We start from the raw sequence: 27921 nt of genomic DNA, 5'->3' as shown, positions 1-27921 counted from the left end.
TTTCTTCCCTTTAGGGGATAACATGATTTGATTTTCAATGTATGGTTCTTCTAGTGAGAAAGGCCTTTCAATTTTTGTGATCTTAGGATCTTTCTCAGTTTCTAAATTGATGTCTAAGGTCTCCTTGACAACAATAGTAATACTACCGTTGAATCTTGTCTTAAACTGCTCAGCTTGGAACAAGAGTTCCTCAGTGGGAGGTTCTTTGACTGTCTCAAAATTTTCATCTGTAGGTGAGTCCTTATTTGTTTCATTTTCATCATTGACTTTGTTTAAGTTTTCACTAGGTTTGTCAAGGGTCTTGACTGTATTTCTATAATCGGAGAGGATAAGGTGCTAGAGAGGCTTCATGTAGGGTGCATGTTTAGGCATCTTGCGCCAACTCATTTTTTGGCACAAAGACTTGAAAGTGGCATTATATCCCCTTGATGGATTCAATAGATAAGGGAGTGATGCTTCAATTTGCAGTAATTGCTCTAGCCACAGTATGGACCCCAAGTGTAAGCTGGGAAAGTTGTCGTTCTAACTACTCTTCATCTGCAGGAATTTAAATTATGACCTTCAGTTTTGGAAGAGATTCAAACTTTCGATGGTTAAGACCTTGAATTCATCCAAGAATATAACCTGGATGTCGAGAAGATTTGATTTTGCATTGAAGCTTAAAAAGCATGCAACCTAACCCTCTTCGATCGTCAGTATGTATTTTAGCATGAGGGGAATGATTAATTGCCTCAACAACGCCTAGCCCATTTTTTTCAAAGCCAGAGCCGGGGTAGTACCCCTGAGACAATAGCATATTCCATGCAGTGCACAAACCGAAGTCGTAATGACTACAACAATTTTTCAATTTATCGGACAGTTTGTAGTCATCAATTGTTTGAGGAGATGATTCTTCTTACGTTACATGGATTATGGCGTAATTTTCCTTATATGTTAGAAGTGGGATCTCTTGGATTTTCAATTTTTCAAAGAATTTCTCTTTTTTTTCGCTTTGATCGCATCTAAACGTATGCGAGTCACTCCTCTAACTGTTGGGAACTTCAGGCACTGGTGCAAAGTGGAGGCCACAACAAGATTTTCATGTAGTCATGGCCTGCCACTGAGTAGATTAAAGGAAGGTTCAATGTAAAGGACATAAAACCTCACTATTTAGACCACTGGTCTAATTTGTAATGAGAGGAATGATTGCTAAGTTTTCTCTTCGAGCCCCATCATAGCCTGCAACTAAGATGTTTGAGGCCTCAAGGTCTGTTTATGATAACCCTACTCCTAGAATAGTTTTTCAGGGGATAGATGTTCAAATATGCCCCATTGTCAACCATCACTCTCTTGATTTCATAACTACTAATGAAAACGGTGATATAAAGTGGATGGGTGTGAAAACGATCAAACTCTAGAGGTATATCATCATCAGTAAATGTAATGGGGGTTAGTGCTGTTAAAAAGTTGATCATGTTGCTCATCTCTTAGGGTTTAATATGGGTAGGGACATGAGTCCTTCTCAATACTTCCTCAATTTTGGTCCAATGAATAGGTGAGTTCTTAATTAGATCCATGATAGAAATGGATGCTGGAATTTTACTGAGACAAGCAGGCAAGTTGTAATGTGTGATAGGCTCAGCAGTGTCTGTTTCTTATTCCTTTATTGTTTCATTGGGCATGTTGGGATTTTGATCAACTTTGGAAAGATTCTCGAGCCTTTCCTCTAGAGTGTCGGCTATCAATAAAGGTGGTTTGAAGTGGCTTCCTCTCCTCGTGAGGTTGTCAACCTCATGAGGGATTTTATTGCCCACGACGACGACACAGGGCTTATATTCTCCTAGATTTTCAGCTTTCTCATCTTGCGATGGAGTGTAGTCCCGATTAATTAAAATCATGTTTATGCATGGATCTCGGTTGACTATGGCTTCTTTGCTTTTGAAGATGGCATGATCCCAAGGGGAAACTGGGAGATTTCCTTGTGTATCCTTATGGTTTTGCACTTTAAAGTCTCCCATGAGTGAAATCTTCAATCAACATAATGACAACTGAGCCAGCCTCCTTGGGAGGTTCAATTTCAACTTTCTTGCCGTTATTCGGGAGTGGATTGGTAAATATTTTCATCTTCTGATTAGAGGCCTCGACAGGTGCATTGGTGGGAGTATGGTAAATAGCACCCTTATCTTGGAGTTCTTGGATGATTCGCTTTAAGTTATAACAGTCTTCAATGCTATGGGTGTGATTTCTATGATATCCACACCATTTGGAGTTGTCTTTAACCTTAACCTCTACTTTGGTTGAATAGGGTTTGGAAGAACAATGAGTCCCACTTGCAAGATCTTAGTTAATATCGCGGAGAGAGATTCCTGCAATGGTGGAAGGTTAACTTCTGGAAAGGGCCTCCTTGGTTAGGTGTCTCAATCTCGCCCTCCTGGTCAGGTTGATCTGGTGGCATGGTTCTCGATTCGAGATGGACCTCGGACCTGAGATCACTCTCTCGAGAACTACATAAATAAGATGTGGGCAGGAGTACCAACCGCTGAGAGAGGAATTAGGGTCGTGAGGCGGGACTTACCTCACGTACGTCCGTGACAAGCTCAGGCTGGCTCGCATGGGCGCCCTCTTATATCACGTTGGAATGCCCCCTGGCCTATGGCCGGTTTGGAACCACCTCCCTTGACCTATTTCTCTTTTCTTGCAAACACACACACACACATTAACGATACAGAGGTGTAGGTCATAGGACCCCACCTTGTTACAGGGTGAGTGCACACATGTGTGTGTGTACTCAAGAAAGAAATAGAAAAGAACATAGGAGAATCCGTGTCATTTCAACTGCCTCACGGTGTCTTCTTTGATGAGGGACTCTCGGTACATATTTTACAAGAAAGAAATAAACAAGGGGAAAATAGAGAGAAAGTAAGTGTTTGTCTTTGAAAGAGAGAAGAAGAGGAATAAGAGAAAAGGCTAAGGTCAGCTTAACTCTCTCTAAACCTTCCAAAGAGACGAAAAAGAACTAGAGAAAAGAAGAGAAGAAAAAAGATAAGAAAAGCGAAAGTGAGATAAGAAGTTTGACCAGGCGGCTAGGCCACAGCACAGTGGCAAGACCAATACGGCGACAGATTTGACGTGGTAGCAAGACGGACACGATAACTCATACTGGCACGACGACAATACTACTCGACGGTAGAACCAGCATCGACCAGCCTAGCACGATGGCGAGTCTAACGTGGCAGCAAGACGAACACGGTAACTCAGACCGACACGACGGTAATACTGCTCGACGATAAGACTGACATGACCGCTAGTCTAACGTGGCAGCTAGACGGGCACGGTAAATCAAACCAGCACGATAGTTAAACTGCTCGATGATAAGACTGACAAGGCAACACAAGACTTAGCCTGCCCTCTGGTCAAACAAGCAAAGAAGAGAAGGATAAGACGTGATGACTAGTTTAACTCTCACTAGGTCTTCTAGAAGAAATGAAAGTGAAATAAGAATGATGAGAATAAGATAGATGAAAAATGCGGTGAAATGAAAATGAATGAAGTGAATTAAAATAAAATAACATTAGAAAATGGAATTAAAATAAAAATAGAATGGGTAAAGGAATGAATTAAAAATGAAATTGAGTTAAGTAAAATGAAAATAAAAGGGATGGAAGAAACTAAAACAAGATGAGATTATTAAAATAAAATAAATGAATGAAATAAAGTAAGGTATGGTGGTGATAAAATAGGTGAAGGAAAATAAATAGAATAAAATAGAATAAAGAGAAATAAAATAAAATGAGTGAGATGAGAAAAATAAAATAAGGGAGGTGAATGAGATAAAATAAAATGGGTAACTAAAATAAAATAAGATAAGATGAACTTACATAAGCTACATAATGAAATGAAGTAAGATAGAATAAAAGGGGTAATAAGAAATAAGATGGAATAGGACGGATGAGTAAGAAGATGAAAGAACCAATAAAATGACAACAATAATAAAAAAAACGTGCTTTGGTTTAGAGAGAGAGTTGGTTTATTGGAGTTGGTTTATTGGGTATTTGTTGAGGCGGTTTGAACGAAGAGTTGAATGGGGATAAGAAAACGAAACGAAACAAAAGGAACGAAATGGGAAGAGAGAGTGTTCGCTTGTTTATGGGTTTTTATTTTGTGAGTTCTAGAGAGAGAAAGGATGGTTGGAGCGAGAGGAGAGCACGAGGTTGCGGAGATGGCGGGGAAAGGTGGTGCTGCAGTTGGTGACGGAAATGGGACAGCAGTGAGGTGCAACAGGGTTGATGCCTGGTTTGTAGGTGAATGGAGAGGAGGCAGCTGGGGAGCAGAGAGACGAATGGGTGAGAGAAGAGAGAAGCAGAGTGGATGGGAATCGTAGAGGGCGAGGGAAGGTGAGGAAGATGGTGAGGAGATGACTGCATGAGGTAGCAGAGATAGGGAGCGAGGGAAGAAAGGGGAGGCGGAGATGGTTGCAACAAGAAGTGGTGGAGAGAAAGGCGAAGAAATGGGCAGAGGAGGTGGCTGTATCAGGAAGTGGTGGAGAGAGAAGAGGCAGGTGGTGGCCGTGACTGCTGGAGGCGGCGGTGAGAAGTGGAGATGGGAAAAGACGATGGCTGCTGTAGTGGTTGCAGCAAGTGATTGACAGAGATGGGGCTACGAGAGGTTGTGTGAGGTAAAGATGGAGAAAGATGGGTGCAGGGAGTTGGAGGAAGAGAGAGGAGCAAAGGAAGAGAGAGAGATTGGCTGCTGGTCGGAGGTGGGTTGCAGCAGGGTAGAGAAGATGGCGGAGAAGAAGGTGGCTGGAGAGGGGCGGAGAGAGATGGGACTGCGAGGGGTTGCAGCTGGAGAGTGGTGAAGAGAGAGAGGGCATCGAGAGTAGATGGGAGTATAGAGGCAGCTGGCTGAGAAATTAAGTGGGAGGACGACGGGGAGATGGCACTTGTGTTGCCGCCTGGTTCAAGTGACTGAAGAGAGGGACAAGGGAGGCAGGGTTACAGGCAGTAGAGCATCGGAAACTTGGTTCCAGGCTGTGTTTGAGGCTGAGAAAGGGCCCGGCCAGGAAGGTGGACAGCAGAGTGGTTGAGGAACAGAGATGGAGATCCCGCAGGTGGAGAGAGAGATGAAGATGGGTCTCGGCAGTGAGAGGGGTGGCGCACGGCAATGGTGGTGCGCGTGCTCGGTAGGATGAGAGCAAGGCAGGGTGAGGGAGTTGCGCGCACGGCGGTGGGATTGGCTGTCCTGAACGGGCGGTGGGGTTGGTGTCATGAATGGCGGTGAGATGGGAGTCACGCACCGCGTTAGGGTGAAAGTCACAAGGCGTTGGGGTGTAAGTCGCGCACCGTGTTAGGGGTTGGTTGCACACAGAGAAGGAAAAATTTTTTTTGGGAAATGGTAATCACCTACGATCACGAAGCGTACGTACCATCACGAAGCTTGAGAGGGAAAAAGGGAACCCGCGGGTCCACAACAGGTTGATACGAGGGATCATAGCAAAAGAAGGGCGAAGATGGGTGGATATGAGGGACTACTAGAAAAAGCAGGAGGTGGTGGACCCACAGGGGAGCCAGTGATCGTCGAGCAATAAAAAGAACCCAAAAACTGCCCTCTCCGTTCTCTCTCAAAAGACATGACCAACAGTGAAGAGATATAAAAAATTTATTAAACAAAGTGAGGTCCTTTATACAATGATATGACGTGATATATATATAGATTTTTGCTCAAATATGGGTGGATTAATCAAAATTATTTTAATTGTTGAAAAATATAATTTAATTGAATTTAAAGAAATTATAAATGCCCTTGCCCAATAATTCATAAAATTCTATTTCAGTTTTTGCTACACCATGGTACGTGTAAGATTTTCCTAAGCCAAATTGGGTTGCTCTGGCGCTCGTTTGGCCAAAAGATGATCGTTTTCTCGTTAGACTCAGTTACTAGGCCTCGATCTTTGTACGAATCTTGAAAATTTTCGATCGATAGTGTATTCGTTTCTTAATATATTTATTTGATTTCTTTACTGAATTGCACTGAGCATGTTGTCACGATCGCGTTGCAACAAACGCAGCTCGATTTCGTGTCCGAACGAAGATTTTACCATCTTGAGTTTTGGTCGAAACTTGGATTCCAGTAGTTGGAATTTTGCAACAACTTTAACACCTTCGTACGCTAAATTTAACCGTTCATCACGCGTGGGAATCGGACCAAACATAACCTTGGACCTAACACATGCAATGCAACTAGTTTCGCGTCGATCGGGTACGTGAACGTCTTGATATGGCCGCTCGAGTGGGTCGTGCTACTTTCCTTCAACCTTGTTCACGAATCATCATCTTCTCTCTATCTTTTCTCCCAACTCGGATGTCATTATGAGACATGCCACATATTAAAAAATGTTTGTCTCAACGAGACGAACAGCACGCAAAATTTGAGCACGATCCAACTAATAACGAGGGAGATATGAGTCTTCAAAGTTGTTGTTTGTGATTATGAAAACCAGTATCTATTAATAGAGACTAGAGACTGGCGCACAGAGGGTGCATGGGAATAGTGTGTGTGCCCTCTCATTTTTTAGTCATTTGCCCATAAATTTGTCTTAAAGCGCTTGATTAAGCCGAAACTTGACTTATAGGGGTTTTTGATTGTGTCGGATTGAATGGCGGTGGTCCCACAGTCATCTGACACATCGAAAATAGGGTTTCAGTTATAGGGTCCGTTTCAGGGTGCTAGAGACCAATTTTTTCTAAACTATTTCTTTGTCTGCACTGCCTTAGACATGTCAGATTGCGACGAAACTTGGCAAGTAACCTTTTGAAGTTCTAAGGAAGATTCTCACCAGTTCTGAGGCAATTCTGAGACTGTCAAGAATTTCAATGTAAGTCAGGCATTTATTGACTGGCTTCTCTTTTATTTCGCATTGGGGACCCAAGGTGCTGAAAAATGTCATCAAACACTCCTATATCCAGTACTTGCGTTATTATTGAAGTTGAAGTTATTGGTCCTATTGGTGCCCCTGGGCAAATTATTTGTCACTCGAGCTTGCGATGGAACCGGTGCCATGACAATCTAATCTACCTGTGCAGTAGTAGTATTGTTCTTTTTGTGGCTGTTGTTATAATTTCCCCTTGATTTAACATGTTATGGTACGGCCACTGTTGAGTTCTTGAACTTTTCACTGGTGACGACGACCTTTGACCTTTCTTAGAAAGCAACTTGATCTATCATCTGTTGAAATGAGAAAGGTCGTAGACTAAAGAAAGTCATATACTCTGGTAAGGAATTCTCCATGCACATGCTCATATGAGAGTTCTTGAGAAGTGCACAATCAATGACCTTTGATGCGGATTCTCATAATCGATTAGCAAAGTCATGGAACGACTCGCCAACGTTTTGTTTGGTCGCAACCAACTCACCAAGGGTCATTGGGTGTTGATTGGTCCCTTGATATTGTACGACGAATCGTTAAAACAATTCATCAAGAGTATGCTCAAGGTACTTGCAGATTACTTATCGAAACCATGTTAGAGGTGGTCCAGAGAGAGTGTATTGAAACATCGCCTCGAGACAACGCGATTTGTCTTCTAATGCTGGAACAATCAACAAGTAAGCGGTGATGTGATTATCAGTGTCACCCTTCCCACTTAACTTATTTTCAAACTTTGGGAACACAAAACCTGGAGGAAGGGGTTCGACATCCCCGAGAACGTCCTTGATATAAGATCGTGGAGGGAATATATTTGGAACTCCAATCTTAACCAGGGTCTCTTCAAACGTGGCTAATTTGCCTTTCAGCTGAGCGAACTCAACTGACTCAGGAGTAGATTGGTTGCCCAGAGCTGATGGCATAATTTGTGGTGCAAGTGATGCAGCTAATATGGGTTGCACTAGACTAGACGTAGGTTGGGCCTGCGAGATGATTGGAGGAGCCAAAGGCTGGTAAGCCGGTGTCGAGGCTTGAAAATGGACAGTCGTGGCCTGATGCACAAGATATCCCGGGTAAGGCTGTCTAGAGGCCAGAACTACGGCCGGAGGGTATTGAGCCGACTACTATGGCTGACTTGGGGGATATTGGGTTAGTACATGGGCAGAATAGGCCGCCTATGAATAATGGTATGAAACTGGAGCGGACTAAAGAAGCTGCACCGGTAGATGACTATACATAACTTGGGGAGGGTCATGTCTAGACTGGCTACAGGAGTTGAAGGATGAGAAGATTAGCGGTGCTGGCTCGCCAACGGGATGGAACTCGCATGACTTTGTTGGTCATGGGCTAAAGAGGTCATCTGATTCTGACCTGACTGATGACTCGATGCCCTAGGTGAGGAATGTGGCTCAACAAAGACAACACGCCTCAAGAAAGCCTTGACCTCAGATAACTTCTTAAGACACTCGATTGGAAGGGACTCGTAGTCCATAGAATTGGATAGGGGTAAACTTTGAGGAATAGAGGTATGGTTTAAAGAACTCTTGGGTTAGGGTGATATCTTACTTTCTAGTTTTCCTTAGTGGCTAACTTTGCTTGGGCCCTGACTTAATCTTCAATAGTACACTATGTCTAACAGGTTAGCAAGCCTGATGAGCTCATCATTTGGATTGCTATGGACCTTATTGAGTTGGTGGCCCCTAGAATAGGTCTTTTGAGGATGATTTGACCAAATTCTCAGCTTGAGGAGGTAGACTCAGGTCTACTTGACCCTATGGGTCAAGCGAGTTAGGGGGAGCTGAGATGTTGTCAATAGCATAAATTTCAGCAGCACCTCCCTCAAACTAAGACTTTTGTAGAGGTGGATAACTGTCACACCCCAAGAATTTACAATACTGATATTCTTGAGATGTGACAGTCAAAACATATATACATCTACTGATAGGACAAATTTATAGTGGCGAGGTCTTACAAAGTAAATAAAGAAAGCTAGCACAACAACAGTATCTTCCAAGGTTGATCTTGACTAGCACTCAAAATGAATCCACAGTTATCTTGAAAAAATGTTTACCATAGTTTGATGTATTTGGCTACTCAGTAAGTGATCATCATAATCCTAAAAAAATAATCATGGTTGAAAGATATTAATATTTTCAAAAGGAAGATCTATTAACAGAAATGCATCAACAGTTTCACTTTCAATAAATGCATAATTAAGTATAATCCGAATAATTGAAATGCACATAACACTTTAACGCGTCATTGCATAATTCAAAGGATTTCACAAAATACCCTACTGGCGTCCCAAGTAGGTCACCTATATACCCCATCAACGTCCTGATAAGTCCACTTAATCCTTGCAGGTCCACTTATACCTCACCGGGGTACCGGATGAGTCCACTTAATCCCTACCGTCGTCCCGGATAGGTCCACTTATACCTCACCGGCGAACTGGATGAGTCCACTTACATACTTAAATTATTTCAAAATCTCTTTAAACATTCGAAAGCAGCAAATATCATGTACTCAACATATCACTGAAATCACTAATATGAATTTCACTGACACCATTAATAACAGTCACTTTCAATAACATTTCAACCAATCAAATATGTTGGGCTCAAATTTAGAAAGGTAGCAATTCGTAAAGACATTCTAGCATAATTGCCAATCTAATATGTATAGAAAAACTCTTATAGAAATTCAAGAATACGGAATTATCACAATTTATGGGATGTTAATTTGCAAATAAGCATTTCACAACAATGCTATAATCAAATGCAAACATATCAATTTTCAGATAATAAGGCAGTCATTCGCATATGAAATTTGCAATGTCTAAATATTTAAAAACAGTAGAAAGAAATCTCACAATTTTACTAAATGCAGAAATATCACATTTATTTCTAATAATTTGATAGTATCTAAAATTTTCTAACTATAGCCAAGAAAAATAAATAAATTTATTTTTCTAAGAATTTACAGCATTTAAAATTTCTAACATAGATAAAATATCACAATTTTTATTAAAAAGATTATTTTTCAAGATAATGAGGTCGTATGCGCATAAAATTTATCGCACCTAAAACTCATGATAATAAGCAGAAATAATTATTTTATTTTATTTTTAAAAAGAATGGATTATTTTTCGAGACAATGAAGTCACTTACACACAAAACTGATAAAATAAAGATCCTAGATGAAAATATCACTATTTATTAAAAATAGACTATTTTTCAGAAAGACAATGTCACTTACCTAAAATATTTAAGAGGAAACTTCGATAAAATTCGGCTAAAGAGAGGAGAGCGGTGAGAGCACCTTGGGTAAAGTCCTTAGAGGAAGTAAAGCCGAAAGGCTTTTCAGTGATACTCTTTAGACCAAAGGACAACTTCTTTTATAAAACATAAATGGCTTAACACGCATGATGCAAAACGTCACACATCATTTAAGTGTGTCAATAGAGGGTTAACTGCAATATATGGCACTGCCACCACACAATATTACAATTAAGCAGCTTCTTATGTAGGCACGTCAGCTTTACTTACGCTGGCAAGAAGAAAAGTTTTGGACGCTTGCATACAATTATGATAAAAGAGCTGGTTGACCAAAGGTCCACCTTAAAGGAATGGACTAGCAAAAAAAAAACTATTTGAAAAATAGTAACTTTGAATTATTAATCAAATATCCAAGAAGCCTAGGTCCATATTTAAATTGAGGAGCATTTTTTTTTTTTTTTTTTAAATTTCAGGATTATTACATTCTTTCCCCCTTAAAGAAATTTAGTCCTCTAAATTTGTGTACCTGATTACTGAAAAAGATAGGGATATTTTTCTCTGATATCGTCTTCTCGTTCCCAAGTCGACTCTTCTCTTGAATGGTACTGCCATAATACACGGACTAAAGGAATCTCCTTCTTGCGCAACACTTGCACCCTTCTATCCAGTATTAAAATGGGTTGCTCAATGAAGGATAGGTCCTTCTTGATCGGTAAAGGTTCATATTGCAAGATATGGGATGGGTCGGGCAGATATTTTCGTAGTGAAGATACATGAAAGATATTATGGACGTTTGCCAATTCGGGTGGTAAGGCAAGTCTATAAGCGATACCTCCGATTCTTTCCAGGATTTCAAATGGTCTGATATAACGTGGGCTCAACTTTCCTTTCTTGCCGAATCTCATAATGCCCTTTATTGGTGAGATTTTTAGGAAAACTCGATCACCTTCCTCAAATTCAAGATCTCTCCGTCGGTTATCGGCATAACTCTTTTGCCGACTCTGAGCTGTTCTGAGCCTTTCACGAATTAATGTTATCTTATCTGTGGTTGTCTGCACAATTTCTGGCCCCAAAAGCTTTCTTTCACCAACCTTGTTCCAACATATGGGTGACCTGCATTTCCTTCCATACAGGGCTTCATATGGTGCCATCTGAATACTGGCTTGGAAGCTATTATTATAAGCAAACTCAATTAGGGGTAAATGATCATCCCAGCTTCCTGTAAGGTCAATAACACAGGCCCTCAGCATATCTTCCAAGGTTTGGATGGTCCTTTCCGATTGTCCATCAGTTTGCGGGTGAAGGCAGTACTAAAGGTGAGTCTCGTCCCTATGGCTAACTGTAGTCTAGCCCAAAATTTAGAAGTAAACCGAGTATCTCTGTTTGATACAATACTGACAGGAACTCCATGCAACCGCACTATTTCCTTAATGTACAACTAAGCCAGTCGATCCAAAGTGTACGTCGCGCGAATCGGTAGAAAGTGGGCAGCTTTGGTCAACCGGTCCACAATGACCCAAATGCTATCATGTTCTGAATTTGTTCTAGGCAAGCCAGAGACAAAATCCATAGAGATGTGCTCCCACTTCTATTCTGGCACGGGTAAAGGCTGCAATAACCCAGCGGGCCTTTGATGTTCAGCTTTTACTTGCTGGCGTGTTAGGCATTTAGACACAAATAGTGCTACCTCTTTTTTCATATTATTCCACCAAAAGGTTTTCTTTAGGTCCTGATACATTTTAATACTTCCGGGATGTATCGTATAACGAGAATGATGTGCTTCTTCTAAGATAGCTTTCTTCACACTCTCATCATTCGAGACACAAACCCGACCTTTGAATCTTAGCAAATCCTCACTACATATAGAGAATTCATCTCTCTTTCCTTGATTCACCTCTTCTATAATTGTTATAAGCAGAGGGTCTTTCTTTTGTGCCAATCGAATCTGTTGAATTAATTGGGGTTCCGCCTTAATGTTGGCAATCATACTTACCACACCATTAATGGACGGAGTTGGATGCCAATCCATTATTTCCTCTAACAATCGCATTTCTTGGATCATTAGATGAGCTAAGACTCCCGTAGATTTTCTACTTAGAGCGTCGGCCACAACGTTAGCTTTTCTTGAATGATAATGGATTGTACAATCATAATCTTTTAAGAAATCCATCCATCTTATCTGCCGCATATTTAAATCCTTCTGAGAGAAAAGGTATTTCAAACTCTTATGATCTGTGTATATTACGAATTCTCACCATATAGATAGTGCCTCCATATTTTCAAAGCAATTACTATTGCGGCTAGCTCCAAATCATGAATTGGATATTTTTTCTCATATTCTTTCAACTGTCTGGATGCATATGCCACTACTTTCCCATATTGCATTAATACACAGCCCAAACCTTTATGTGAAGCATCACTATAAATCACAAATCCCCCACTCCCCTCAGGAATAGTTAAAATAGGTGCTGAAGTTAATCGAACTTTTAGTTCCTGAAAACTCTCGTCACATTCACTTGTCCACTCAAATTTGACACTTTTCTGTGTCAATCGAGTCAATGGGGTTGCGATTCGAGAAAATCCTTCTACAAATTTTCTGTAATATCCTGTCAATCCCAAAAAGCTTCGAACTTCAGTCACATTACTTGGTTGTTTCCAATTAACAACGGCTTCAACCTTTGAAGGATCAACTGAGAGACCTTCCTTTGATATAACATGTCTTAAAAATGTCACTTGTTCAAGCCAAAATTCACATTTACTAAGTTTGACATACAATTTATTTTCTCTTAATATTTGCAATACCATTCTTGCATGCTGCTCATGTTCCTTCTGATTCTTGGAATAAATTAAAATATCATCGATGAATACCACAATAAATTTATCCAAAAAGGGCCTAAAGATCCGATTCATCAAATCCATAAATGCAGTCGGTGCGTTGGTTAATCCAAAAGGCATAAGTAAAAATTCATAATGGCCATACCTTGTTCTGAAAGCTGTCTTGAGTACATCTTCACTTTTAATCTTAAGCTGGTAGTATCTAGATCTAAGATCAATTTTTTAAAACACTTGTGATCCTTGTAATTGATCAAATAAATCATCAATTCTAGGTAATGAATACTTATTTTTCACTGTCACTTAGTTCAACTGTCTATAATCAATACACAATCTCATAGTCCCATCTCTCTTTTTGACAAACAGTACTGGAGCACCCCAATGTGACACACTGGGCCTAAAACCTTTATCTTATAATTCTTCCAATTGTTGTTTCAGTTTCTTAAGTTCTGCAGGAGCCATTCTGTAAGGTGCCTTAGAAATTGGTGCTACCCCTGTTAATAATTCAATGGAGAATTCAATTTCCCTGTTAGGCGGTAATCTTGGCAATTCTTTTGGAAAAACGTCTGAAAATTCTCGGATAACCGGAGTGGTATCCAAATTTATTTCTTCCTTCCTATCTTCTTTGATATAGGCAAGAAAGCCTTGACACCCTTTTCGAAGGAGGCGATTAGCTCGAATACAAGAGATTACATATGATGGGGAGTCTTCTTTGACACCATTGAAGTAAAATACTGGTTGATTCGGAATACTAAAGGTAACAATTTTCTTATAACAATCAATACTTGCATGGTATGCAGAAAGACAATCCATGCCTAAGATTACATCAAAATCTTGAATTTCCAAGAGTATTAAATCAACCAACAATTCCTTTTTTTCTATCTTTATTACACATGATTTGTACACTATATTGGTGTTAATTGAATTTTCCATTCGTGTGGCCACCTCTAGAATGTATTCTAATTGTTCTGGTTCTACCTTTAAGTGGCATGCAAAGTGTTGTGACACAAATGAATGAGTAGATCCAGGATCAATCAAAACATGAGCTACTTTTTGGTAGATAGTAAGAGTACCTTGGATCACTGATTTTGAGGCCTGAGCGTCTTGCTCGGTAATCGCAAATACTCGTCCCTTCTTCTGAGGCTTTAGAGCTATCTCTCCCTACTTTGGAAGCTGTTGCGTCTGTAAGCTAGAACATTGTCTAATCTGGTGTCCCAATTTTTCACATTTAAAACAGGCTCCGGTATTCCAATAACAAGGGCTTGATCCATAATTTTTCCCACATTTTCTACATAGTTCTATTGGATTTTAAAATGGCGAGGGCCTTGGCTTCTTGTTTGGCCTTTCAAACTGTTGTCGATTAGATGATGTAGGTCCAACATGACTGTTCTAATTTTTCATCTTTTGGTAATCTTCAAAATCCTTTTCGACAATTTGGGCTCGATCCACTATTTCAGCATAAGTTCTTAATTTTAAGACCAATATTCTGCTTCTAATAGCTGGCCTGAGACCCCTTTCAAATTTCTTCACCTTTCTTGCCTCATTGTTAATCATATGTGGTGCAAACCTGGTTAATTCAGTAAACTTGGCCTTGTACTGTACTACTGTCCTATTTTCTTAGATTAATTCTAGAAATTCCATTTCTTTTTGGTCTCGAATAAAATCTGGAAAATACTTTTCATTAAATGCCTCTAGAAATACTTCCCAAGTCAAGGGTTTATTTTATTTGACTAATACTCCTTTTGCCAATCGCCACCAGTGTTGTGCCTCACCTTCTAATATAAAGACTGCCAAGGCCACTTTCCTATCATTAGGACATTCCATTACCTCGAATATTTTCTCCAATTGCATAATCCATCCATCGGCTTCCAGTGGGTTTACAACACCCTTAAAAGAAGGTGGGTTCAATTTCTTAAATTGTTCGATATTACTCCCACCATTTCCTGTAACTGACTGCCTAGGTGGATTGTTATTTTCCATCTGATGTTGCATTAGAGTAACCATATTTTTCAAGGCTTTGTGAATTCCTTCCATATTAGCCTCAGCTATTCTGGATCTTGACTTTGTCCCGGTCTGTATACACAATAAATGTGATTTTCAGTACATTCTTTTTAAATTTCCATTCCTAAGAATCATAAACCTATTGCTCTGATACCATAATTGTCACACCCCAAGAATTTACAATACTGATATTCCTGAGAAGTGACAGTCAAAACATATATACATCTATTGATAGAACAAATTTACAGTGGCGAGGTCTTACAAAGTAAATAAAGAAAGCTAGCACAACAACAATATCTTCCAAGGTTGATCTTGACTAGCAGTCAAAATGAATCCGCAGTTATCCTGAAAAAATGTTTACCATAGTTTGATGAGTTTGGCTACTCAGTAAGTGATCATCATAATCCTAAAAAAATAATCATGGTTGAAAGATATCAATATTTTCAAAAAGAAGATCTATTAACAGAAATGCATCAACAGTTTCATTTTCAATAAATGCATAATTAAGTATAATCCGAATAATTGAAATGTACATAACACTTTAACGCGTCAATGCATAATTCAAAGGATTTCACAAAATACCCTACTGGCGTCCCAAGTAGGTCACCTATACCCCATCAGCGTCCTGATAGGTCCACTTACGCCTTATCGGCGTCCCAGATAGGTCCACTTAATCCCTGCAGGTCCACTTATACCTCATCGGCGTACTGGATGAGTCCACTTAATCCCTACCGGCATCTCGGATAGGTCCACTTATAAATCACCGGCGAACCGGATGAGTCCACTTGCATACTTAAATTATTTCAAAATCTCTTTAAACATTCGAAAGCAGCAAATATCATGTACTCAACATATCACTGAAATCACTAATATGAATTTCACTGACACCATTAATAACAGTCACTTTCAATAACATTTCAACCAATCAAATATGTTGGGCTCAAATTTAGAAAGGTAGCAATTCGTAAAGACATTCTAGCATAATTGCCAATCTAATATGTATAGGAAAACTCTTATAGAAATTCAAGAATACGGAATTATCACAATTTATGGGATGTTAATTTGCAAATAAACATTTCACAACAATGCTATAATCAAATACAAAAATATCAATTTTCAGATAATAAGGCAGTCATTTGCATATGAAATTTGCAATGTCTAAATATTTAAAAACAGTAGAAAGAAATCTCACAATTTTACTAAATGCAGAAATATCACATTTATTTCTAATAATTTGATAGTATCTAAAATTTTCTAACAATAGCCAAGAAAAATAAATAAATTTATTTTTCTAAGAATTTACAGCATTTAAAATTTCTAACATAGATAAAATATCACAATTTTTATTAAAAAGATTATTTTTCAAGATAATGAGGTCGTGTGCACATAAAATTTATCGCACCTAAAATTCATGATAATAAGCAGAAATAATTATTTTATTTTATTTTTAAAAAGAATGGATTATTTTTCGAGACAATGAGGTCACTTACACACAAAACTGATAAAATAAAGATCCTAGACGAAAATATCACTATTTATTAAAAATAGACTACTTTTCAAGAAAACGATGTCACTTACCTAAAATATTTGAGAGAGAACTTCGATAAAATTCGGCTAGAGAGAGAAAAGTGGTGAGAGCACCATGGATAAAGTCCTTAGAGGAAGTAAAGCCGAAAGGCTTTTCAGTGACACTCTTTAGACCAAAGGACAACTTCCTTTATAAAACATACAAGGCTTAACAGGCATGATGCAAAACGTCACACATCATTTAAGTGTGTCAATAGAGGGTTAACTGCAATATATGGCACTGCCACCAAACAATATTACAATTAAGCAGCATCTTATGGAGGCACGTCAGCTTTACTTACGCTGGCAAGAAGAAAAGTTTTGGACACTTGCATACAATTATGATAAAAGAGCTAGTGGGCCAAAGGTCCACCTTAAAGGAATGGACTAGCAAAAAAAAAACTATTTGAAAAATAGTAAACTATTTGAAAAATACTAACTTTGAATTATTAATCAAATATCCAAGAAGCCTGGGTCCATATTTAAATTGAGGAGTTTTTTTTTTTTATTTTAAATTTCAGGATTATTACAATAACGCTACCCTAGTTAGGCAGCATCAACTCTAGAGCTAAATAGATGTGGGTGGTATGCCCAAACTGGGCAGCATCACTCTTAGACTTCGATGCTGATGTGGACTGAGCTGTCAATTTAGCGGTACTTCCCTTAGACTCAAACATTTGTGGGTGATGCAACTTTAGTTGAGCGGCATCTCGCCTAGATTTGGAAAATAAAGGAGTTTGAGCTACCGATTGGGGGGTATGTCCCATAGAACCAGAGTATTGTGGGAAATATGCTCCTGATTGGGAAGCATCTCCCCTAGACTTAGACTTAGAAGATGAATGTGGGTTCACGTCTGGTTCTTTAGACCCAGGTCGAATACCACGACAATTGAGGGTGCCCGGGCCGTGCAGACCTACTGGATTGCGCGGCTTTATTGACTTATAGATGGGTTAGGTATACTTAACCTTTAGTGTGGGACAACGAACCCACTGGAGCTCGATATCACCTAACCTGAGACATGGTATAGACAAGGGAACAGAACCATAAGGTCTTATAGGTCTAGTCATCCAAAGGGTTCTAGACTATGCAGTAGACTTAATAACTAAGTCACCATGAATTGTGGATATAACTACAAGACTATGCACAAAAATTTCTTCTTTTTTATTTTTGTTTTTGTAAGTTTATCCCTTTTCTTCTTATTTTTCTTTTATCTAAGAAATATCTCTTTTCAAAAAAATGAGATAAAGATACTTCTAAAATAAAAAGATTTTTTTAAAAGAGAATAAATGATTCTTCTAGTAAAGATAAAGTCAAGAAAATTCCAAGTTATGCAAATAAGGCTTAAAAGCAAAAGTTAAAAAAAAAAAAGAAAGATGTGAACTATTTCTAATCTGAACATATAAAAGGAAAGAAAACTGAGATCTACCTTCTTCTTCTTTTTTCTCTTTTTTTTTCTAAAAAAATATTTTATCAAAAGAGATAAAGGTTCTTTTTTTTTTCTTTTTTTATAGGAAAAAAATAAGATGTATTCTAAAATAAATAATAATAAAGGTACACTTAAAGAAGATAATTATGATCTAAAGAAGATAAAAGGTGATCTAAAAATGATAAGCATGAATGAAAGAAGATATGATATAGAGGATATAGATGATATCAAGATGAATCTAAAGATGTTCTAAAAAAACAAAGATGATAAAGCTGTTCTAAAAGATAACAATAAAAGAAGATCTAAAGATATGGATCTAAAGATGAAGATGGTCTAGATTGATCTAAAAGAAGATGATCTAAACAAGATAATAAAGATTGATCTAAAAGATGAATCTAAAAGAAGATCTAAAAATAAAGATGATCAAGATGGGTCTAAAAGAAGATTATCTAAAAAAGATAATGAAGATTGATCTAAAAGATGAATCTAAAATACGATGATCTAAAAGAGATGATAAAGATTGGTCTAAAAGATGAGTCTAAAAAAAGATGATCTAAAAGAAGATGATCTAAAAACGATGATAAAAATTGATCTAAAAGATAAAGAGAGATCCTAAATTTTTTACGGAGAGACAAAAATAAAATAAAATAAAGTAAAATCTAAAAAGAAAAGAAAGAATCTAAAAAGTAAATATTTTCAAATCTATCTTAATTTTTTTCTTTTTATTCTTTTTTATTTTATATTTTTGCTAAAAAAATAAATATGAGAAAGAAAAAAAAACTTTTTTTAAGTCTAAAATTGGGATATGAAGCTCAAGGTGCCCCACGGTGAGCGTCAAACTGTTTACGCTCTGATCTGCGCCGATTTCTGGGACGAGATCTGCTCCAATCTTAGCAAAACTGAGTTATTTTTGAAAAATCTAGAGAAACTGGGGTCGCTTGAATTACAGGCCCAGAAAAATCCCAGATTTATACAAATCTGGTCTTTTTCTAAGTCCACTAGCCGCACCAGCTCCAAATCTGTATTTTAACCTAAAAAAAAAGCTTCTAAATTTAATTAAATCTAATATCAAATTAATTCAAGAAAAGATAAAATAAAACAGAGAATTAAATAAATAAAAAAACTAAATTAAGTAAAGAAAGAAATACTTACCTCTAGGGACCCGAAATCTTAAGATTTGGGCTTGGATCAGGCCAATTTTCCGATTTGCACCACTATCTCATTTTTTGGATGCCTTTGCTCACTGGAATTGGTAGATCTAATATTCTTTGACCTAGATCTAGGGTTCCTAAGGCATGATGAACAGCTGCAAATTTTAAATAGGGTCTACATAGGCTTTACTTAAAATTTCTTGATATTGGAGAATAATTTCCATTATTTTTCTAAATATTTTGGGATCTCCAAAGGGTGAATATGAATTTTGTAATTTTGAGGATTTTTTGAGATTTTAGAAATTTTCTAAGGGGCTTTCCTATTTTTGGGCTATTTTTCTAATTTCGACAATTTCTAAGGGATTTAATATTTCCTTGTCTTTGTCTTTCTTTTGGGTTATGGAGGGGGTATTATAGTAGTCAATTGGTAGTCTTTTTTTTTCTTTTTTTTGGGAATTTTTTTCAGAAGATTTTGGATTTATCTTGTTGCTTTAGCATTATCTAATTAAAGAAAATGCCTTTACTGTATCATCAAACATGTTTACTACATCATCAGGTCGCGTCTGGGCCTGTCGGGTCACACGGCCCAGCCCGCAGCTCGATTCTTGGGGTCTCACAAGGACTAAATTGTTATTTGTTAGATATTTTTTTCCATAGATCCGATTCAGTCGATTCTTGGATCGTTGGAAAGATCTCGGGCTCTTCTTCAAGTTGGGATATTTTAGGTAGTTTTGGATCAATTATATTGGGTCTAGGTTGCCTATGGTCTATTAGAATTTATGTGGTCCTTTAGGTTTAGAATCGAGGTTTTTAGGAGTTCCCTTAACCATAATTTCAAGGGGGTTGTCTAAAAAGATTAATAAGATACACAACAGTGGAGATTGCCACACTTATTCTTTGGAGAATGAATGCTCATAAGAAGAGAGCCAGCAATTCAAGGATATGCCGATATTTTCTTTCGGTGACTCCATTCTGTTCAGGGGTATGAAGGCATAAACGTTGATTAATATTATCATTTATATGCAGATGTGCCTGAAATTTATTAGATAAATATTCCCCCTGAATCTGACCTAAAGGCTTTAATATTTTTTTCAAATTGTTTTTTAATCATACTATGGAAGTCTCTAAAGACACTAAACATACTAGTGCTTATGCTTATCAAGGGTAGTCCGCAGTGGCGGTGAGGTGAAGGGGCATCAATTGTAATGGCATTCCCATCCGATTCAATAGCTATGTAAGCACTACGGCCCAAACACGAGCTTGCGGTTCAAGGCTGAACCCCAGATCCGTCTCCAATGCATATCTATCTCAGTTCCTCCTCGTTCTCACCTCACCTTTCACACCGACTAAACTTTTCTCTCCCTCTTGGTCGGGTCTCCATTGAAGGTCTTGATTCCAATCCCTTGACTATGAATCTATGGGGCAAACAAATAGCATTTCCTTTCTCTAGGTAGTGTCTGATCTAATTCATCCTTTGTTGGGAGGGAGAGCTAGAAAGGATGTAACACCGGATCAACTTCCAACTATAGGGAGTCTTTTCATTGGAGAACATAGATCAGGCCATCTTTCACGTTACAGGGGGCGGTGACCAACAGTAGGAAAATCTGACGATGCCCATACTATAATCAGAAGATACAGCAGCATTAGCAGCCCTGCATCGAAGCGACTATTGCTCCAACAGTCACGGATCTGGCAGCTGATTTGTGTTTGAGAAAATAAAATCATGTATACTAAAATCATCAATAAATGTCACATAATAGGAAAAACCACTAATCAAAGGAACAGAAGCAGGGCCTCACATCATATAAAAAAAAAAGGCTGGTACTTTTTTTATTATGATGGGGGAAAGGTAGAGCCAAGTGTTTGCCAACTTGCAACTCTTACACAAAATATCTTTATTAACCTTTTTATTAGAAAAGACGGCAAGTAGAAGTCTAGAATTCAAAAGGGAAAACATTTTTTGAGAGTGTGGATGACCTAACCTATAGTGTCAAACATACCAGAGAGAATTTGATTGACTTATTTCATGAAAAGCAAGGGAAATATGGCACACATGTAGGGCATGTGAAAAGTGAGAAGGAGCCTCGTTGAAGTTAATTGTGAAGAGTGACTTCATAGTGCCCTTCCCAATCACCTTTTCGGTCACTTGATTCTGCCCCACACAACCTTTATTAGAAAATGAGACAAGATAATTATCGTCAACTGATTGTCCAACTAATATCAAATTAAGAGGAAGGTTGGGAGCATGATGGACATCCTCAAGTAACAAAGAATTTTCAGATGAACTAGGGATAGTGGTATTACTATAATGTGTAACATGAAGAGGATATCTATTAGCAGTAAAATAAGTCATTTTACCAAAATGAGGTGTCACATGGTTAGATGCTCCTGAGTCTATAATCCAAGGCAACTTGCTGAAGTGTATTTGAGTTAACAGAGGGAAAACCTGAAATGGGTGGAGGTATTGTAAATGATGTAGCTGTAGATGAAGAGTGGAGTCAGCATAAACAACATCCTCCATGTTGATTGAACTAGGAATAGAGGCCAATGCAGCTAATTGAGTAGAACCACTTATAGAAGCATTTCCACAAGCCTAAGGCCTTTTTTGACAATCAGCAATTACATGGCCACACTTTTACAATAATTGGCAAATAGTGGCTTCTTACAATGTGCAGCTATGTCTCCTTTTTCTCTACATATGTTGCATTTTACTTGGCCAAAGTTGAAACCCTTGTTAGAGCCATTAAGTATAATTAAAGCCATATGAGTGATGTCCGGTGAATTAAATTTGCAAATCCTAAGAGAGCCTATGCGAGTGTCCTCATCAAGAAGATATGAGAGGGTATCATCTAGTGATGAAGCGGGAGTTCAGTGAAGAATGGATGCTCTCATATTTTCAAACTCTGATCGTAATCCCATTAGAAAATAGAATAAACGAGTCTTATTTCTTACTTTAATAACCGCCTCATTAGGTGCCTCTGTGTCTATCGAGTCCATCACGTTCCATATGCCTGAGAGAGGATTAAAATAGTCTTGGACAGAAGAATCCCCCTGTTGTGTTTTCATGTTTTCTATTTCAAGTGCATAGAGACAAGATGTGTTTGTTTGAGAGTAAATCTTCTTCAAATGATGCCACATGGCTTCGGCATTAGATTGATATGTGAGGTTGCGCAAGCAAGAAAACAAACGGTGAATGAGACATGAGGAGGGTGCAAAGGAAGATTCAAAGATAGGGTGCTTAAATCAAAGATACAAAGGTAGGGTCACATTTACTGGTTTCTCTCTCTATACTTGAGTAATCAAAAAAAAAAAAAAAACGTGGTGGAAAAGAATAATACTAGTAGAAGGGAAAACCCACAACAATGAGTTCTTTATCTCTACCCATTACACACTAAAAGCATATAGATATATAATCCATGATCCAAGCAATGGAAACAAAGCTTCGAACAATTAAATTAGCATAACTATGATTTCTCCACTGCCCCATGGCCATATTCCTTGGGCTTTATATCTACCTTCACTTATAAAAATAGATTACACTCCCAAATTATTATTAGATTTGCAATAGAACAAGTAAAGTTATGGTGCAAATGCTGACACAATGGGACTTCTCACTACATGCTTCTGTTCCTTATCAATCCAACTTAGGTGCCCATAATTCCCTATGTAATTACTCTCTGGTCTCATACCCCCTAAATCAACCTCAACCCTCAAAGTGAAAGCCTGTGTGCTGCCTTTGGGACCGAACGACAGAGCTTGTGGCTCCACAGTCACATTCATCCCAATTGGGGCCTCCACCACTGCATGATACACTGCGGGCGAATCCTGCACATTCGTCAATACCCTCTTGAACGTCTGCGTTGAGACGTTGTTGTACAAGATGACCATGAATGATGGATAGTTGATGTCAAAGTTCGATGTGGTACAAGTGTAATTCGATCTTCTTGTGATAATCCTAACCTGTTCTTGTGTATAATTCAACGAACACACAAAGTCAATGTAATCCTGCACGCTTAAGTCGTAAATGAGCCCCGGATCCATGGCCTTGTTAGGGTCTATGTGCCCCGAACCATAGTCCAAGGGGTTTCCAGCCACCCCAGTGGTCATGTCCAAGATGGGGCCATGAGTGTTATCTGTGGTGTATGCAGTGGTCATGAGCGCAGAGCGTATAGCAGCCACACTCCAGCCTGGGTGCACCGCACGTAGCAACGCAGCCACTCCCACAACATGAGGGGATGACATGGATGTGCCCGATAGAAGCCTATAATCAGAGACGAGGTAATCTGACCCGGCTACTGCAGCTTCTCTATTAGGCATCCAAGCAGCTAAGACATTTACCCCAGGTGCCACCACATCGGGTTTCAGTAATCCAGGAGTTATACGGTAGGGGCCTCGCGATGAGAAGTACACAACTTGTGGTGCCGGCTTTTGATCAGAAAATGTGATCTGGAACTTGATGTCAACCGTAGTGTTCACTATCTTGGTCATGAAGTCCTTCACTATCTCACCATCTTTCAACCCAAGTGCGACGGCCGGAAAGTAAAAATCACTGGGCCTAAAGAAAGGCCCAAAGTCAGTAACCAGGATCACAGCCTTTGCGCTTGTTCGATTCGCTTCGTCCATCTGTGTGAAAGCATCAGACTTGTTGCTATAAGAACAAAACAGAATTTTGCCAGCAACCTCAGAGGCGTCAAGGGAGTTGGAGGAGCAAATCTCCTTAGTGGTATTACCTTTGCCGTAGTATACGGGATCATCAAAAATCAGGATGCTTTCAGGGTAGAACGACAATCCTAAAACTTCGGTTGTATCATTGCCCTCTCTTCTCAGAGTGGCTGAAGCTGCATAACCGCGGTCTAAGGTACTTGCGCCCACCGTGGTTATCCATGGTGCACCATTGAAGATGGTGTAGGCATGTGGGCCGCTATTCCCAGCAGAGCATGAGACAAAGATGCCCTGTTCGGTAGCAGCAAAGGCCCCTAGAGCAATCACGTTGTCAAAGAAGGGTGTCTGCGGAAAACCCAGAGATAGAGACATGAGGTCCACTCCATCTTCTATTGCCTGATCCATGCCTGCTAACACGTCTGTGGCTGCTGATTCAAATGTATCTGTAGCCCACAACACTTTATACATGGCCACTCGGGCCATAGGAGCCATGCCAACTGCAGTTCCCTTGGCATAACCAAAGTAATCGGCACCACAAACAGGGGAACCTGCAGCAGTAGAAGCCGTGTGGGTCCCATGGCCCATGAAATCTCTCGGGGAATCATAATCGTAGATCTCTGAGATGTTCATGCCACGCTCCTTCAGGCCCTTGCTGAATGAGCGGGCACCTATCAGCTTCCTGTTACAATTTGAAGTGTTGAACTCTACTCCAGTTTCGCATGCACCCCGCCACCTTTCAGGAACCGGAGGCATCCCCTTATCATCAAAGCTCTTGCTCTCTGGCCAAATTCCAGTATCAATGATCCCGATTATCGTGTCATTGCCGAATTTTCCAGCAGGCCAAAGCCCGGTCTGTTTATTCAGTCCCAGGAAACTGGGAGTGCGGGTCGTGTGAAGCGTGCCGTATGAATCCGGGTGCGTTGCTAGATGAGCTGGCATCGCCTGAAGCTGCTGGAGGTGGGACCCAGACAACATAGCACTGAAGCCCTTGATGACATGGCGATAGACATAGAGGAGCCTAGGTGGCTTGCCACGTGACGATCCGATGGAGGACACTAATGATTCATACCAGTGCTCATGAGTCGAGAAGGTGGCCGGCATTGCTGATGTGTCCATGTGGACGATATACGGCATGTACACATCATCAGTCGCTGATGACGTGACGAACCCCGTGATTACGAGGAAAAATAGGAGCTTGGAGCACATTGTTCGAAGTTGGGGGACCTTATGAGGTGGAAGAGGGGTTTATAAAGGAAAAATTTGCATGAAGAAGACACTAAAAGAGAAATTATATGTAAAAGATGAACATCAAATTGAATAAAACATAGGCCGGCATGGTAGATACCAAAGGGAAATGCTGGCATGCGATGAGAACAATGGAGGCTCCCTTTTTTATTAGAGTTTAAATTATTATTATTATTTGTCTAATACACATGTATTATTATTAGTTAGTGTTTAAATTATTATTATTATTTGTCTAATACACATGTATTATTATTAGTTAGTGACAAATAACGTTTTGGAAGTTGGAACGTAGGATAAGCATTTCTAATATTTTTGAAAACCTCTAATCCTATGCTAAGGTCGGGGCCAGGTAGCAGTTAAAGACTCACGACAGTCCTAGATTGCGCTTTCAATTCGGATACGCCAAATGGGATGCGCTGAAATTTCGATGAAATCCACAATTCTTTTGGCCATGGTGAGAAATGTATGTTAAATGTGATAAAGAGTGTGTATGCATAAGGTTGCAACCTTAAAGGTGTACTTCTAAACTTTGTTATGAGATGCAATTTTAGTGTTGAAAATTTAGGATGGTGCGAGAATTTATTTTTATTTTTAATTATAAAATTTTAAGCTCCAAAATGGTTCAAATCAATAAAATTTATAAAGAAAATCTTGAAAATGGTCAGTCCAGATAATGTGTCCCAAGATGTAATATTTTTAGGACTTGAAATCTTCTTATTTTTTCCAATATCCAAACAATTTTTTATCGATGGATTTTAGAGGTTTAACTTAATTCTACATGGTAAAGTGTCAACCTTATATAAACTTTTTCTTATTTTAAATTTCAAGATAAATTCTAGGTGATAATCTCTTTCGCTTCTAACAATGTTTTCAGCTGGAATTTGCCAAAATACAAAGAATTCCAATGAAAATCAATTGCATCGCAACCATGGAATGTTTCTTTGACCTTTGTGTGTGGGGTGGGTTTGTCTATGGGGCAAACTTTCTATGCTTCCCCCGCTACATGAAAGTTATATACTTCCCCCTATCCAACCGTCCATTCTGAATAGACAGTTTAGATGGCCCCAATCACAATGTCACATCTCTATATTTTTCTTCTTTTTTTACAAATTATTTGGTCACCAAATTTTGAGTGTTCACTCCTCTCTTAAACTCGTACTTGTAAAAAACTATAAAAACAAAATTCGCAATAAAATAAAATGATGAAACTACCCTTGAAAATTTTAAAGGGTGTTTAGGTCATTATATTTTATCAAAAAATTCTTTTTAAATTTTTTTAGTTGCACCCCATTGAGAAGACGGCACATGCCATATTTTATTTTCATGTAATATGTACAAAAAAATCTAAAACTAAAATACTCTAAAGCGTTGAACCTAGATCAAATGGTCAGTGGCTCACTTAATCTAAATTGGACAGCTGAATGGGGGACGGGAAGTATATATCTTCCATATTGTAGTGGAAGTATAGAAATATTTCCCTTGTATATCAAACAGAGAAAGATTGTCAAAAACATCTAGCCACGAAAACAATACGAACTAATATCGAAAGGCTGAACTAAAATTTTTCCCAGACTCGGTCCCTTGCTAAGCCACATACTTGGATAAAATAAAAAAGAAAAAATAAATAAATAAAATGGGTTTTCTGTCATTTGCATTATTTTTATATTCTCCTCTTTTTTTTAGATTTTCTAAATTGTTTCTACTTTTTGGCTATAAATTGATTTTTTGTAGTGTGGACGCACTTCTCCAATAGCGTCCCTAGACGCATGTAACATTCATCTCGGAGATGCATGTTGAAGGCCTCCAAAATCTTTAAATCTTTGAATGGGTCATCCATCTTCACTTCGCTCTTTGAATAGGCCATCAAAACTTTCTTCTTAGTAGGGCCGCAAAGGGGTGGGCCTTGGGCGGGCCGGGCCAGGACTAATACCCATAGGGCTGGTCCAAGCCCAAACAAGGCCAAGGAGACCCAAGCACTAACCCTATGCCGGCCATGCTAAACCGGGTGGGGCCAATCAAACACACATAAAGAAACTAAAAGAAAATAACAAAGAAAAAAGGGCTAGGATGGCCCAGGCCTATGCCCAATTGGACCGGCTTGGCCCAATTCTAGCCCAGCATCCGGACGACATTGTGTAGCCCAGGCCCCGCATTTTTAGGGCCTGGCCGATTAGGTCAGGCCAGGCCACCCAGCCTGTTGCCACCCCTACTTCTTGGGTAGGTTAATTGGGATTTTTCTTTTCTTTTTCGTTTTTTTCATTAATAACAAGAGAGAGCTTCATCAAGTCCAATGCAACACTTTTAGAAAAGGGATTCTTACAACATCATAAATTAAAAGGAGGTCTTAAAACTTCAGGTGATCTAATACGCCAAAGGATCTAGCCCCATATTTAGAACTTGAGAAAAGGGAGAGGAGAAAGACCGGAGAGAAAAAAGAGAGAAGAGAGATGAGAGAGAAGAAAGCAGAAGACGGACAAAGAGAGAAAGAAGAGAGGGCAGAAAGAGGAAGAGGGAGAAAGAAAAAGAGAGAAAACACATAGAGTGGATCTAGAATGGGCTTGGGCTTAGATGCACTTTCGTTGATCCCTTTACGCGCACATGCGAGAAAAAAAGGTCTATGTCTTGGGTCAAGATTAGGGTTTAGGGGCTTAGGTGTCTAGCTTAGGTGGATTAGGTTGAGGTATAGTATATAAAAATTAGGGTGTATGGGATTGGGTAACGTATAAGATAACTACGATGTATAGGATGCTATTGCGTATGGAATATTATAGTGTATGGTGTAGCATATGGTGGAGGGTATATGGAGTAGGATTGGAAGCTATAGGTTCTAAGGTGTATAAAAGCTAGGAGTTTTAGGGT

At 39.0% G+C, this 27921-nt stretch overlaps 1 protein-coding gene across 1 annotated transcript; it reads right to left on the bottom strand.

The window, feature by feature from the left end:
* Positions 1 to 22498: 22498 nt before the first annotated feature.
* Positions 22499 to 25023, bottom strand: LOC18436794 (subtilisin-like protease SBT3). The gene has a single exon (XM_006847016.4). The coding sequence runs from the start codon at positions 25021 to 25023 to the stop codon at positions 22735 to 22737; it is 2289 nt and encodes a 762-aa protein (XP_006847079.3). The 3' UTR covers positions 22499 to 22734.
* Between the last annotated feature and the right edge of the window lie 2898 nt (positions 25024 to 27921).

The sequence above is a fragment of the Amborella trichopoda genome, chromosome 11, assembly GCF_054954075.1.
Source record: "Amborella trichopoda isolate Santa Cruz 75 chromosome 11, AtrichopodaSantaCruz75HAP2 v2.0, whole genome shotgun sequence".
NCBI classification, from domain to species: Eukaryota; Viridiplantae; Streptophyta; class Magnoliopsida; order Amborellales; family Amborellaceae; genus Amborella; species Amborella trichopoda.
Note: the sequence above shows the minus strand (reverse complement) of the source record. Positions and strands in the feature narration are given on the sequence as shown.

Coding starts and splice junctions, on each gene's coding strand:
- LOC18436794 (XM_006847016.4), bottom strand. CDS start 25,023: ATGTGCTCCAAGCTCCTATTTTTCCTCGTAATCACGGGGTTCGTCACG.